The sequence below is a fragment of the Ursus arctos genome, unplaced genomic scaffold (assembly GCF_023065955.2).
Source record: "Ursus arctos isolate Adak ecotype North America unplaced genomic scaffold, UrsArc2.0 scaffold_17, whole genome shotgun sequence".
Taxonomy (NCBI): Eukaryota; Metazoa; Chordata; class Mammalia; order Carnivora; family Ursidae; genus Ursus; species Ursus arctos.
In genome coordinates, this window is record NW_026622841.1 from 23,481,040 (window position 1) to 23,497,119 (window position 16,080).

Consider the following 16,080-nt stretch of genomic DNA (forward strand, 5'->3'; position numbering starts at 1 on the left):
ATTAAAGGGGATGACGGAACATATGAATCAGCAGCCAGATGAAATGTGGGGCAGGATCCCAAACAAAGGAGCTTCTGTCCTTGTGGAGCTCGGGACCTGGCTTGGTGGCATCAGGGTTCTCTAAGCATGAAAGCTTGCCAACAAATGCTGAAAAGCTGTCCTCTGAGATATTTATGGAGGCTTCAGTACATGGTTGTGATTACTAAGTTCTTGGCCATTGGCTAATTCAACCTCCAGCACCTCTCCCCTCTGTGATGTTAGGGGTGGGACTGAAAGTTTTAACCTCCTAATCACATGGTTGGACTTCCTGGCAACAAGCCCCCATCCTTTGGTGGTGTCCACAGATCACCTCACTAACATAAGAGACACGTTTATCCTCTTATTACTTAAGAAATTCCAAGAGTTTTGGGAGCTGTAAGCCAGGAACTGTGGACAAAGAACAAAAACATGAGAAATCCGATCCTCTGAACGATCCAGTATGTACTTATTAATCACGGTAGTGCACCTGTGGTTTCTCTCCCATGGAATTCGAAGATGGCAGGTTTGTGGCAGTCATTTGAAAGCTGCTGTACACTTTCTCAATGAACAGGGCTCTTTGGCTGTACAACACTTAGGAGCGAGGGCAGGGGGGATGAGCATACGCAAGACATGAGCGGAGAGGGAAGACTCTGGACTGTGTGCCTCCACCAGCTGTGGGCTTGTGGCTGATGAGGCTGGACAGCGCTCAGCTCACGAAGCCCTTGAATGTGGGGATGGGACATTGGGACTCAGCAGGGAGAAAGCTGCCGGTGGTGTGGTGAGAAACATCTCAGCTGTGAGGGGTGGATCTCTTGTCACAACACGGTGCTGTTCCCCATCCTTCTGTCAGCAGTAAGCGCAGACTTGAGAGCTAAGCGTTAACCAAAATATGAAGGTGCTGTGTTAAACACAAGCAGATGGTGGATCCTGCTGGAATGGCCAAGAAGTGGTCTATTTTAAACATCTGATTATTTTTCACCAGAAAACATTCTCCTTTCATCCATTTCCCAGGATACTTTGACTCTAGAGCAGTGGGTCCTTGGGCGAGGCACTGATTTTTGGGGGGTCTTGTTTTCCCTCACCTAAAGGAGAAAACCTGGGGTCCGAGGGGAGGACTTTCTGATGAGCCACCAACTGGGATCTTTCTATGGGTATATTATGGATCAACATGAAAAGATTTGTGCCATAGAGTGGCTCTGTCGGGAAGCAGGGAGGTGATTGAATGATGAATGCAGACATTGTATTGGAACTTCCTTTAGTTCAGCCTGCTCTTTGGGAAAACCAAGGCCCGGAGAGTTTGAGTGATTTGTCCAAGGAAGTTCTCTTTGGATGGTGAGGGAGGTCTGCACCCCTTGATAACCGGCCTGCCAGACCAACACACCTTCCACACCAAGACGTGGTTGCCTTCGGCTGAATATTCCAGTCCCACATTACTCAGTCATCTTGAAAAGAATAAACCTGTGTCCAGAACTGGGATGGTTGCTTTTCTTTCCTTCGGTACGATCTGTCTGTTGAAGGTGGTAACTGCTTGGATCACTTTTGTTGGAGGTGCTCTGGTCATTCTGTTGTGCTGTTTCCCCAGGCTCTCATCCGTGCTTTGCTGGGTCTCCAGGAAGGCCTTGGGTCCAGGGAAATGATAAGGAACCCTGGGGAAGGTTGGGACTGTAGACCCGGGGTGCATCCCTATTTTAATACCTAAGTGGACCTGGGGAGAACAAATGTGATTCAGGCTTTGTCCAGAATTTGGATGATTGAATATTTTGTATGTGTACTTGGGATAGGCATCTGTTAAAATAGGGATGCCTCCCCCCACCTTTCGTCCACCAATGCATTTGCTAAAAACTTACCAGTTATCGAGTGTGTAAGGTATTTGCCTAAAAGTGAGAATTTTGTTGAGGAATTGTGTAATTGCATAATTGTGGTTACGTTGTCCCAGTTTCTGAGCGACTCCGAATTTAAAATGTTTCCAGTTCAAAAGCATTGTGTACGTAACATTTGTAGAACAGGCTTGGATTCTTGGTAAGGAAAAGCCCAAGACTGGACGGTGGGCGATAACTCGGACCCTGAAAGCTAGCCTTTCCAGAGCAGCACCGCTCACGGGATGGTGTGTTAGCGCTGCTCAGGTGAGTTGAAGAGGCAGCAGGCAGAGACTTCCACTAGCATGTCCAGAGTGAGGTCCAGCGGTGCATTCCCTGTGTACAGTTTCAACAGGACGCACCATGGATCCCCATGCTTCATACTTTCTCCTCAATGGTTTTCTGTGCTGCCTGTTTGGGGGTGGGGGAGGGAAGTTTTAGATGGTGAAGATGAGCCTACATTCTCTTCTTTTAGCTCTTCTCACTGAGATAAACCATCCCCCTCCCCACCCCATAATCCTTTAGGGGATTTCACACCAATCACATTTGTCCTTCATTCTTTTTCTAAATCTCTAAGTCTTTGCTGGGTGGTCACATAGAGGTTCAGGTTAGCTGTTCTTTCAAGCTGCACCCCCACTTTTCAGCTGGACCTGAAGTGACATTTCAGTGTGAAACCACATCTAAATTGGTCTCTAAAACACAATCACTTGGCATAGAGGACAGGAGCTAGTTATCATCCTAGACCATCTGTGGCCATCTGACAGCAGGTTTGGTTGGAGAGTTCTATCCAACATTACTATTGAAAAAATGATGCAGTTCCAAGCAGGCAGGATGCATTATTGCTGACGGCTGCCCCATGATTCCTCTCAGCCCCGGGATGGAAATTAGAGGCATTGCTTTGAGGTCTTTGGTTAATGGTGATTTTTAGGCAGCAGACACCCATTTACCTTCCTAACTCTGAAGTCAGAGTCCATTTCATGGCTGCTACTCAGTGAGTGTGTGTTGGTTCTGGAACATTTTCCCCCTTCCCTGTGAGGTCCCAGCAGTAAAGATGCTATTGTGCCTGTTTGCTGATGTACTCAGATTGAACATTCCCTCTTGATTCTCAGAGTTAAACTTCTCTGCTCTCTAAAGCCATAAATAAGCTCCATATTGCAAAATATAGCAGAAAAAAGTTGGAAGAGCTGGATAAGGATGAAATAATACAGAATTAAGAGGATTCAGAAGCTATATGGGTAGCACTAAAGGGTGGTGGAAATGGTGTCTCAGCAGTCTGGAATGGTAAAGTACGAGTAAACCAAGTAGTAAGAGGAATATTCAGGAGAAGAATTTCAAAGATCGTTTATTCGGGGGCAAGGGTGGGATAAACGATGTCTCTGATTGCGTTTGCACTGTGAGCGCTCATGTGAGGACAGCGGGGAAGGATGCCTGAGATGATCTAACTACACTCCTCTTGAGGGTTCTCTTTTTTTTTTTTTTTTTTCTTTTAATGTCAATCTGTAAGTGTGGACCTTTTTTGAGTAGAGTCAACACAGTTGCTTGAGTCTCAGGTGTACAGCACGGTGATTTGACAAGCTGATGCATCGTGCTGTGCTCACTGCAAGTGTAGCTGGCTAGCATCGCTCCCGATACATCACTGTTACAGTATTGTTGCCCGTGTTCCTTCTGTTCCTTGACTTACTCCTTCCATAACCGGAAGCCTGTACCTCCTATTCCCTTTCACCCATTTTGCTGAAGCCCCTACTCCCCTCCCCTCTGGTAACCGTCATTTTGTTATCTGTATTCATGAGTCGGATTCTGCTTTCTGTTCATCTTTTAAAGGTTTCACTTACGAGTGGAATCATAGGGTATTTGTCTTTGTTGGATTTACTCAGTACAACACCGTCTAGGTGCATCCATGTTGTCACAAATGGCATCACTATGGTTTTGTGATACTCCAGTGTGTATATACCACATCTTCTTTATCCATTCATTTGTTTTTTTTGTTGTTGTTGAAGATTTTATTTACTTGATAGACAGCGAGAGAGGGAACACAAGCAGGGGGCTGGGAGAGGGAGAAGCAGGCTTCCTTCTGAGCCCATAGCCCGATGTGATGTGGGGCTTGATCGAGCCCTAAGCAGTTGCTTAACAACTGAGCCACCCAGGCACCCATATCCATTCATTTGTTAATGGACACTTAGGTTGCTTCTCTATCTTGAATACTGTAAATAATGTTGCAGTAGACATAGGGATGCATATATCCGTTTGAATTAGTGGTTTTGTTTTCTTTGGATAAATGCCCAATAGTGGATCTACTGGATCCTATGGTATTTCTATTTTTAATTTTTTGAGGGAACTCCATACTGTTTTCCAAAGTGGCTGCCCCATCTTGCATTCCCACCAAGAGTGCACAAGGGTTCCTTTTTTTCTACATCCTTGCCAACACTTGTTTTTTCTTTCTAGCCATTCTGAGGTTTAAGGTGACCTCTCATTGTGGTTTTGATTTGCATTTCCCTAATGATTAGAGATTTTGAGCATCTTTTCACGTGGCTGTTGGCCATCTGTACGTGTAAGTACTGATCTTTTAATTCTGAGGTTAGATCATCTCTTCTTGTTTAAAACCCAGGTACAGTTTTCTATTGGCCATGGAAGAATATGAACAACCTGTAAGGCGCCTCCCAAGAACCTCCTGCAAGTCTCCCACTGAGCCCTTCCCCTCTGTGCTCTACATCTGGCCTATAGTGGCTGGCTCTCAACTCTTCCGCGAGCACTACTCCTTCCTGCCCCAGGCTTGTCCGCAGCTAACCTCTCAACCTAGAATGCTGCTCCCTCCCTATTGTGCCTAACCAACTCCTTATCCATCTAGGCTTCACCTCGAACTGTGCTTTTTCAGCAAAGCCTTTCCTGGTGACCTGGAGTAGGTGAGGTCCCCTGTTGTATGCTATGAATGTCTGTGCTGCTAAAGCAATTAGGACCACTGAAGCAGGATTGATTGCGTAATGTGGTTGGACATCCTTGAAGATGACGGCATGTGTTTTTCCCCCTTCTGTGTCCCAGCACCTTGCATAGTGCTTCTGTAAATACTCATGGATGAATAGAATGAACTAGATAGAGGCCATTAGGACTTTTACGTTATGGGAATGTGCAACAGTTGAATATTTGTTGAATAGTTTCAAGGTGTGTTTGAATGCTGGGGGGAAGGGGAGGCTGGCATGCTTTGTCCTATGAAGTGGACATTGAGAGCTGGCTTCAGTCCCAAATGGAAGTGTGTAGGGCATTTCGTTCTAAGTCAGATGATCTCTCACAGGTGAAACAAGAATAGATCAACATACTCATGTGTTGGGGGCAGTTCCCAAAATTTTCCCCAGAAAAGAGTGGTCATTCCTGTGCATTTTCTCAGTTAATGTAGATCAGCAAAATCTGTTTCCAGAAGAGAACTTAGCTTGAAATGACTTCAGTGCCGGCTTCCATTGCTTACAGAGGTCATAGAGTGGAGCAGGTTTTAAATTAAAAAGGAAACAAACTTATTCCTGACTTGGGCTAGGGCTGTGACTTTCTAATAAACGTTATGGTGATTATAAATGAAGACTGGTTGTCTGGGGAGAGCAATATACTAGTCTTGGATAATAGAGATCAGGAATATATATATTTATACAACAAAAGAGGAAAGCAGCTATCCAGTGATGGCATCACATATGGAATTAAGGTGTGTTTCAGAGACCTTAGGTGGAAATGAAGATGTTATGCTCTGGAAGATGGTCTCAAATGACTTAAACATGTGTGGTATGACTGGGTTGCTTAATGCACATACCTGGTCCTCTATACAGGGAGAGTTCCCATTCCAGGAGCTATAGTCATGTTGCCGAAAGTAGGATTTTAACAAAACTTCAGCTGCTTGAGTAGGATGCGGACATATAATTAGCTGCATGAAATGCACTAGCTTAGAGCAAACCTTTCTTAGCATCTCTAGCAAGCAGGTTCTGTGGGTTTGATGATGCAGCCTTATAAAACCAACTTGCCATCCACATGTAGACCTTTTGATCTTTCCACAGCTTCAACAGAACACATTGCTTTGTAACCGTCTCTAATCCTCTGGTATAACTGCAGTTCCTATCCACAAGGGTATTGCTGAGTGAAATGACTCAGCAGTGCTCCCCGAACACCATGCGCTTGCCATCTTTGTGTCAGTGTGTCACTTGAGGACATACTGCTTAATCTATGAATATCCGTAGGGCAGGAAACAGGTCACGCTTGCCTTCACCAGTCACACGGAGACTTGGTCTTCGTTAGCTTCAAACGCAGACAGTGAACGTAGATGAAGATGGAATTGTGACTGACGATGGAATCAGGTGTCAGAGTTGAGTCTCAAAAGGCTGGGTATCGATGGTGATGTGCTATAAGCATGTAAGGAAGCAAATGTCAAAGATAGGGTTGTGATGGCCAGGCCAGGTTTAGGTAGACGAATCTCCCTTTTTTGGATATGACTTTTGTTTTATTTAAATAACAGGATATGGTGGATTTTATGGTAACTTTGCTAATTAACTGTGCATTTGATCGGTTACAGAATGGAGCTCACTTCTTTGCCTTTTCCCTCCTTTACTCGAAGGATGCTTAGTGGCTTTTTTTCCTATCCCAATCTCTGTGCATGAAGTTAAAGTTCTTTCTGGCGTCCGGATTAGGTTGGTTGTCTCATTGAGGAAAGAACATGGAACAAACTCAGTAGAGATCTGGGTTGGGGCTCAGGGATCGACCTGATGGCCCAGCATATACATGGATTTTAAGTTACTTGTCAGCCCTGGACACACAGAATATTGACATGTAATTCCCTCTCTCTGTAAGTCACAGGGAGCTTCCCAGTGAAGAGCATTTGGGGGAAGGGCAAGGTTATTACTGGTCCTGGAAGCCTTTCATCGGATGAATAAACAGGGAAACCAGGAAGCAGGACTTGCTGGAGGGGGAGTTGTTACATTCAGGAAAGAAATCAGAGGAGTCCCGTGTGTGCTACTGTGGCACGCTGTGTGCCGATGGTTCTGCTGGGATTACTTGGTTGTGTCCGGGCTCCCCTAGAGAGGGGTGTCTCTGCATCTCGTTCATCCCCAGAGCCCCAGTTCCTGCTGCATTTGATAGTAACTACTGAGCACTTACTGTGTGCCAGGTGCTGTGCTAAATGTTTTATATAAATCAGTTCATTTAATCTGAACAGCAACCTTAATATGAAAGCTATTTCTTTACCTGACAGATGGGGAAATTGAGCCTGTAATAGAAGTTAAGGCTAGTAGCTGATACCTGAGTCTCTCTGAAAAAACTTTTTTACGAAAGTATAGTTGATACAATGTTACATTAATTTCAGATGTACAACATAGCGATTCAAGTCTCTACATTATGGTTATAGCCATAGAATGCTCTTATAATACCATTGACTGTATTCCCTATGCTGTAGGTTTTATCCTCATAACTTCCTTCTTCTGTAACTGGAAGCCTATACCTCCCACTTGCCTTCACCCATTTTTCCCATTCCCCCTATCCTCAGTCCTCTAGAACAGTCTCCTATTTATGGATCTGTTTCTCCTTCATGCCTTTGCTTTGTTTTTTAGATTCTATATATAAGTGAAATAATAGGATATTTGTCTCTGACGTTTTTCACTTGGCATATATTCTCTAGGTCCATCCATGTTGTCGCAAATGGCAAGATCTCATCCTTTTATGGCTGCATAATATTCCATCGTATATACGAACCACATCTTATCTGTCTATTGATGGACACTTAGGGTGCTTCTGTAGCTTGGCTATTGTAAATAATGCTGCAGTACACATCTAGGGGTGCATATTTCTTTCCAAATTAGTGTTTGTTTTGAATAAATACCCAGTAGTGGAATTACTGGATCATATAGTATTTCTATTTTTAATTTTTTGAGGAATCTCCGTACTGTTTTCCACAGTGGCTGCACCAATATACGTTTCCACAAACAGTACACGAGGCTTCCTTTTTCTCCACATCCTTGTCAACATTGTTCTTTCCTGTCTTTTTGGTTATTGCCATGCTGACAGGTGTCGGGTGATGTCTCATTGTGGTTTGATTTGCATTTCCCTGATGAGTGATGTTGAGCATCTTTTCGTGTGTCTGTTGGCCATCTGTATTTCTTCTTGGAAAACTATATTCAGGTCCTCTGTCCGTCTTTTTAATCATTTTTTAAGTGTTCTATAAGTTCTTCATATATTTTGGATGTTAACCCCTCAGATACCTGAATCTTAACCTCCTTGCGCTCCAGTTCCTTTAGTGGGAGCCCAGTACAAAGGAAGGGAAGATGCCCAGCAGCTTACTGGTGGGGGCGTTTATTTAGCCCCCCCCCCCCCCGCCCCGTTTGGGAAACTAATCATTGGCACAGGGTTCAGGATGCAGCTCATGTCTGGGCCCATGAACGTGATCTTCAGGCCTCACATGTGGAGAGTATAGTGGGTGGTCCTACTTGGATGAGCAAAAATACCTAGGCTTTGTCCTCCAGACTGTATTATGCAGAAGAATGAACCGCGACCCACTTCCTTCTGTGAGGGCAGTTAGCTAAGTTGTCCTCATGATTTCTACAGCATGGCCATACCTGCCACGTACACGCACCAGGGAAACGGCTATTGTAGTCGTGCTAAAAAGAAACTGTTGGCTTAATTTGGAAGTGTTTTTCTTCCCTGTCCGTAAAAGTCTTGCTTCAAAATGGACACCTTTACACCAAACAGAGGACATCACTTATGACATCTTTGCAAAGTGTTTGTGTTTTCCGAACCTCATTTAAAGAACTGAGCTATGTGAGGGGTACACGTTTTTCTGGCCTAGAGGGATCCCTAGTCTCCTAGGTCTAGTTCTCTGCTTACCGTCCTTGCACGTTGAGCCTGGGCTGCAGGCAGGGTTGGGGAAGCAGCTTGCTGTTCTTGCTGGTGTGGTCCTTCCTCCCTCAGGTGGCAGCTGTGTCCTCTGCCTCCCCTCCCTGCCTTTTAACAGTTGGTTTTTTTTCCCCCCCCTCTTCCTTTGGAACTCACAGCATATCCACTTATTTCAATGCTGGTCACCTTTGGTCTGTTGATGCTACTCTCTGTGACTGATCATAGACTGGTCTTGGGTGGAGAATTTCGGTGGCTTCTATGTTGCTACGGGGGTAGAAGCTGACCAATGTGATATTGCATTTTCGAGTTCTAGCACGAAATTCATGTCCTGCAAAATGCTATTTGCCTACTTTGTCAATTTAGCGAAAGGGACTTCTCTTGTACCCTGCAACCAGAGCCCTGATTTTTCAATTACAGAGCAGAGATTTTGGTGCCTTCCGAACCGTGGCATCACGTCAGTGCTACGGTACAGCTGTGAACAAGGCCAACCACGTGCCTGCTGTTTGTGCCCTAACATGGGATGGAACGGATGGGCAATTTATCCAGTCAGCCACCAGGTTAGGCTGGGGGCTCCCCTCTTGTCCATTCCTGGGGGACAGTGCCCTGATGGTGTTTCAGGTCAAGGTGACATTGCAACCCAATCTTTAGTCTGCCTGATTCTTAAAGTACCTAGTGGCTTAATTTGGCATGTCATTGCAAGTGGCTGTTGGCACTTTTTTTCCTGTGTGCTTATGAGAGCCTTTACCTGTGTAAAATACACACTCGGGGACTTGGTCTATAATGAAGTTAATGTTTCCCCACGAGGGGGAGACAGCAGGGGACTTGAGGTCGCAGATCCTTTGGTCATGGCTCTGACCCTAGCTGCTCACTGTGAACTTGGGCAAATTGTTCTGTGCTTTTCTACCCCCAGTGTTCTCTGTGATGGATTAGTGATAACCCTGGTCATCTTACCTGAGTTTCAAATGAAGATGAAATGACTGAAGTACTTGAAGTTACTCATTTTAGCATAAGGTTGTGCAGGTGGCTCTCTTAATAATTCTAGAACGTGAATGTTTCCAGTGTCCCTGTTCTCCTTTGCCTACAGTCCATTTGGATTCTGAGGCTCCTTCTTGAAACCGTGATTTTTAACTCTGGTGGCACATTCATTTGAAGCTTAAAAAAAATACAGTGCTTGGGTCCCACTCTGAGATTTCATCCTAATTACTCAAGTGTGGGACGTGGGCATTGGTGGTTTTTTTGTTTTTTTGTTTTTTGTTTTTTTAAAGATCTGTGGATAATTTTTAAATGCCAGGCAACATTAACGATCCCTCCTTTCAGGGTTTTGAAGTTAAAGTAGGCTAGATCCAAGTATTGATTTTTAGGCGAGGCATGGCTATCTATGAAGAACGATTTGCAGAACATCAAAAGGATCCCAGTAACCTGGAAACACCTTAGGCTTATGATTTTCCCACTCCCTAATTCTCTGCAAGATCCCATCCGGATCCTGCCTTGTATGCCCACCGTGTACAAGGTTATCACGGGCCCTGTTGTCTAGTGCTTACAGTGCTCTGATAATGTGGGATGCATTTCATTCTTGGGACTGCTTGGTGAAGTACGTCTAACTTTTACTCATGTTGTACAGCTGAGGAAACAGGCTCAGAACCTTACTCATCAGCTTACCCAGGTGAATAAGTGGTGGTTGGAGCTCTTACCCAGGCTGCCTGGCTCTAGAGCCCCCACACTCAGCCACACTACTGCACTGCATTGTGATGAGTGCAAATAGGTAAATGTGGCCCCCTTCTTGATACGGCATTTACATTTTAGTGCAAGGCTTTCTGGAGGTAATGCTTTTAGCTCAGGATCAAGAATATTGGGGCTGGAATTTCATGCTGAACCACAGGCGGTGAGGAGAGGCCTCTGGGCACTGCGGGTCTGCCGTGCCTGCCAGTCAGTAAGTGAAACTACAGGCCTGCTAGCTTGCGGACTCATCGATGCAGAGTGGCTTGGTTCCCATCCCCAGGGATTGCTGTGATTGGTCTGAGTGGTTACCTGGCAAGGGAAGCTTTAAAAGCTCCCCCCGGGGGGGGGGGGGGGGGAGGGGGGGGGAGGGGCGTGTTTCTAACCTGCCTCCAGGGTTGAGCATTCCTGCCTTGGGCAGCCACTCCCTCCAGCTGAGAACTGCCTTTGCAGGCCCTGCAGACAGTGGGGAGAGGAGGGTGGGGGTGGGGCGGCTGGAGAGTAGTTCTGGATACTGATGCTTCTCAGTTCACAGAGGCCTCTGCTTCTCCAGTAAATACACAGGCCTCTTTCCAAAAAAAAATCACAAGTTCTTTGATAATCAAGTCAGACTTCTATCACCTTAGACAGGACGGAGTTAAGCATTGTTAAAAGGGGGGGGGGTGGTACTGACAAGTTGAGTGGGGCTATAATTGGGTTATGTGGGTCAGGCTTGTCTTTCCTATAATCTCCCTTGAGGAAAGCTGGTGTAGAGGTCAGATTTGTTGGAAGGAATTCCTTGAAGGTGAGAAAACAAGAGGCAACACAGAACCTTGGTTCTAGGAAGTTTCCATCTGACCTGTAGAATTGATGGCTTTCTGTTAAAAGAATACATTTGACTGTTCTTAGACACTAGGAAAACCCATGCCAGTAGAGTGTATACGGGATGTTGTTTGTGTCCTCTGCAAGCCAAAACAGGTTTTTGTTAAATTGATGTGAAATTCATATAACATAAAATTAGCTACTTAAAGTCAACAGTTCAGTGGCATTTAATACGTTCACATTCAGTGGCATTTAACTACAACCACCGTCTCTGTCTAGTTATAGAACATTTTCATCACTCCAAAGGAAACGTCCCTCCACGTCCTGCATGTCTCCACAGCTCAGATCTGTCTGTCTGCCTCCGGTCTTTGCCGGCTACTGTGGTGCTCCTCTCTCCCTCTTTAGCCTGTTTTCTTGGCTGTTTACTTTGCATCGATCATGTCCTGCCTTGTTTGGGATTACAGAGGCAATGGATCTTCCTCGGGTGGGTAGGTCTGGGGAGGGAAGAAATGGTGGGTTGTTTGCTAAGTCAGCATGTAAAGCAAAATTTGATTATGGTTAAAATTGTCCCTGGCAATCCCGTCAATTGCTCATCAAGTGTGGCATGCATGACGTTGGGTAAACAGCTCTGCTCGGTAATTTGTAGACACTTTAAGCTGAGAATCTGTGAACTAGGATGAAGGTGGGGAAGCAGGAAGCTGAGGGGAGGCCTGCCTGCAGATGTCACCCATCCCGTACCATCACAATGCAGGGCTTCCTTCATTCTGCCTTAACAGTGAGCTGCTGTGATCTCAGCACATGTCCGCGTGTGTCTTTATTGTGGGGTTGGAGGAAGTAGGACAGCATCTAGCACAGTGGGCACGTAGTAGGTGCTCAGATGTTTCCTTGATTGGAATCTGGAGCTTGCTTGATCATGTGTGTAATACACAATGTCCTTTAAAAAGTGATGGAAGACTTTGGCCATTTATTTCCTCAGTTGGCATCAGTTGTTGCTGCCTTCCCTTTTCTTGGCTTGCCTGCCCCTTCTGGGCAGCTATTACTTTCCCCAGGAATTGGTCACATCACCCTTTGGAATATATTTTTATGTGAATTACCTACCGAACTAGATTGCAGGTTCCATGAAGTCGGGGTATAGATCTCCATGTTTCTACTTGATTACATGGCGCTTATCACAGTGTGTTTTACGTGGAAACCAGATGCCTCCTAAATGCATTGTTTATGGATTCCTCTCTCAGAAAACATTTATTGAACACCTACTATATGCCAGGGATACAAAGGAGCCCAATAGCCTATCTGAAAGATTTGGAAGTAGTGAGACGAAATAGATGTGAAGGAAATGCCTGCAAAACCATGAAGTTAATCATAGAGGGACTGCCACAGCTCAGAGTCGGTTAGGGCTAACCTGGGAGGGCACAGGGAAGGTCAGGGGTCAGTGAGGGCAGGGACCTGGAGCTTGGACTCTGCCCACACAGACAAGTGAGGAAAGGGCATTCTGAGCTGCGGAAACAGCGTGTACAAAGGGCGAGGGCAACAGACCTTCACTGTAACGGCCAGATAGTAAACCTTTCAGGTTTTTGGGCCATAACGTCTGTGTCATGACGGCACGACTGTCTTCAAAGTGCAGGAGCAGCTGTAGACCGTATGTGAGTGGAATGCGTGGTAGTGTTCCAGTAAAACTTCATGGACACCAAAGTTTGACTTTCATGTTACTGACATGTTATCATCTGGATATCATCCCCCCCAGCCATTTAAACACTGAAAGATCATACTTCTGGGCTGTACAAAAAACAGGTGGCACACTAGATTCGGCCCAGGGCTCTAGTTTGCTGACCCATGCACAAAGGCAGGGCTAAGAATGAGCACGTACTGAGGAAGCAGAAGAGCAAGTACTTAGGGGACGCAGTGATGCAGTGGGTGTGGCTGGAGGCTGGGGGTCTCCGTTTCTAACAGGCTTGCAGGTAATGGTGAGACTGAGGTCCTCACTTGGAACAGCAGAGAGCTAAATCATTAGGGCCCCTGAAGATGTGCTGGGTTCTGTGGGGTAGGAAAATAGGGACCGTTTTCTGCCAGTAGCTGTTTTGAGTCTGTTAGAAGAGATTTATATAAGTAGAGAAATGGACTTTCCCAGAGTAAGAATTAAACAGCTAGGGCCAGGCAACGAGGTTTTCTGGTGTTGGTGCAATTAACAGGTCAGTGAGGGGCATGTGGACAGTAGGGGTCCGGCCAGAGGAGCCCCCGGGTGAGCCGGGACTTTGTCCCTTGGCTTCCAGGATGTCCAGCATCTCGACGGTGTCCACATACCATCCTTCTCTCCACTCCGTTCCTGTTGGGATTTTCCTCACTCTTCTTTGACTTGTCCCTTTTCCCTTGAGCCATTCCTGACCCCATTTACACAACGTGGAGTGCAATTCCTCCAGTGTGCTGTACTTCCGCGGCCTGGGCGGGAGGTCCCTGGAGCGAACTCGGAGGGATGACAGCTGTAGGGAGGCTGAGGAAAGATCCCTCACCTGGGGCATGGGCACAGGATCTGAAAAGTCTTTGCAGCTGGGTGGAAGGTAGGTTTATAGACGCGCAGAGGAGGGAGGTTGGAACACCCGAGGGGAGAAGAAATGTTGACAGTTAGGGTTGGCAAATGCTCAAAGTTTTCTCCGGAGGTAGCTCAGAGCATTCTTACTGTCTGCTCCGAAGCACTTAGGTGCTGTAAAGCTCTAGAGCGTCTTCTGTAAAGATAGTCATTAGAGCAGGCTCAGAGGCAGAGAGAAGTTCCTGTGGACTTGATTCTTCATAATGTACAAAACGACTTTGGCTTTGTGTCCTGGGCTGGGATATCAGGGATGCCAGGGATGCAAATTGGGGGTGGTTTGTGTTCCCATTAATGAGTGTTGTGAGTCTGTGGTTTCATGATTTATTCTTCTCAATGGTGAATTCGAGACCAGTGCAATAAGGGCCAGAGGCTTGCTTTTAAAAAGGGCAGTGAGCATCTGGAGGAGAGCACTGTAAAAAAGCAAGACCAGAATAAAGCCCACTGGCTGCTTGGGCCCAGACAATGGCTTGGCCCCAAGCGCTGGACTTGGAGCTGTCACTTCACGAGGGAGGTCGGTTATACTGACCCAGGCACATGTTCTGGCTGGCCTTTTTGGTCCTAAGAGCTATTCGTTTCAGGCTTGCTGAGAACGTTCTATGGCCATGAAACCATGTGTGTGTGTGCGCATGTGCACGCAGAGCCAGGTTCTAAAGCAAGCAGGCCTTGTGGCGGTCACATACCTATAGAATTCAGACGTTTGTCGGTCAGACGTAAGGCATGCTGCCACGAGTGATGGCCCCCCGCCCAGGTGCTGCCGTTCAGTGCACCCGAGCTGCGGTTTCCACGGCTGCTCGCTACACTCGCCTTGGGAGCTCTTATGTCCCCTCGGATTGTGAGTAGGTCCCAGGAGAAACTCAGTCTTGGTATTGCCACATTCTCGGGTGATTGTAGTATGCAGTCCGGGCCGACAGCCCCCCAGCTAGATCGAGAGGGCTTATTCACTTACCAAGAACCGTGTTCTACCCCGCTAGGAGTTGGCCAGCTTCATGGCCTTGCAAATCCTACAGCAGCTGGGGGAGCTTGAGCAAGATTTTGGGGTCTGTTTGTGGCTTAAAGGATTCACGAGTAAACGGAGGTTGCTGACACTTTCGGACTATGTAAACCCACTTTCAGTTTGCTGACACTTTCTGTCCCTTCTGCAGGGAAATGGCTTTGTCCCTGAATGCAGTGTATCAGAGCGGAGGTCCCCAAGGTTTGAAGATGGGCTCTTCTGTCTTGGCGTGTGTTGTTTTGTTCCTCAGCCATAGCGCTCTAGGCGCTCCCTCTGACCTTGCTCTTTTGTCCCGCCCTTGAGGTGAGGTGTGCAGCTCTGGTGGGTGTAACCAGATGCAGGCTGGGCAGTCTTGCGGGCAGAATCATAATTACATTGATCTGTGGCCTTCTCTTAGGATCTAGAGTGCCCTCTGTCCCCAGTCCTGGGAGTTACTTACTTGTCACAGTATTAGACCCCCTTGTGTGTTGGAATGAGAAGGGAGGAAGGTATGTAAGGATGACTTTACAAGTTCTCTGGAGGGCCCCTCAGGGACAGCAGTACCTATGTAGACACGTGAATGCTTTATTTTTATCTTTCTTGTTTTAATCTTCCAGTACACGAGGGTCTGGATCCCTGACCCTGACGAAGTGTGGCGCTCAGCTGAACTAACCAAGGACTACGAGGAGGGAGAGAAGAGCCTCCAGCTCAGACTGGAAGATGAAACGGTGAGTGTGGGCCGTGCGGGGGAGGCCGCGGTTCTGGGCAGTGTGCTGTGGGCCGGTGTTCGCCCCGCAGAGTAGAGCTGTTTCTGCGTTTCTGGCATCTTTCTGTGGCTGCTGTTGATCACGTACGTGGAAGTGGCCGGCCGTGCTAATAAGTACATCCCCGCTGGTGTTGGCAGCCGAGCGATCTCTGGTGGCCACGGCAAGGGTCTTCTCCGTGGAGTCGGAGGGGAGGATTCCCTTCATGGGCTGAGGCGTCAGCGGGAGGTGAGGCAGGAGGTGCCGTGGGAGGCCGCGCATGGGAGAGTGCTTGGAACTCTGGCTCTGGACCCCAGCCTGTCTGCGGATTGGGACCCTGGGTGGCTGACTCTGTGCCCTCGGGCAAGTTCGCAGTCTTTCTGTACCAGTTACCTCCTCTGTTCCACGCGAGCCATAGTTTGTCTAGGGGGCTTTTGAGCATAAAAGGAGTTGCTGTGTGACGTGTGCTTAGAATCGTGCCTAGCATGTGGGCACTCCGTGTGGCAGCTGGTGCAGCCAGGTGGCTGGAGTAGTTGCCTT

General features: G+C 46.9%; 1 protein-coding gene across 2 annotated transcripts in view; it reads left to right on the plus strand.

The window, feature by feature from the left end:
- Positions 1 to 16,080, plus strand: part of MYO5B (myosin VB) — a 345,182-nt gene that overhangs the window by 131,803 nt on the left and 197,299 nt on the right. For both annotated transcript variants that reach the window (XM_026496295.4, XM_026496293.4), the window contains exon 2: positions 15,415 to 15,525. In XM_026496295.4, coding sequence (XP_026352080.3) covers positions 15,415 to 15,525 — 111 coding nt within the window. The remainder of the gene's footprint in view (positions 1 to 15,414; positions 15,526 to 16,080) is intronic.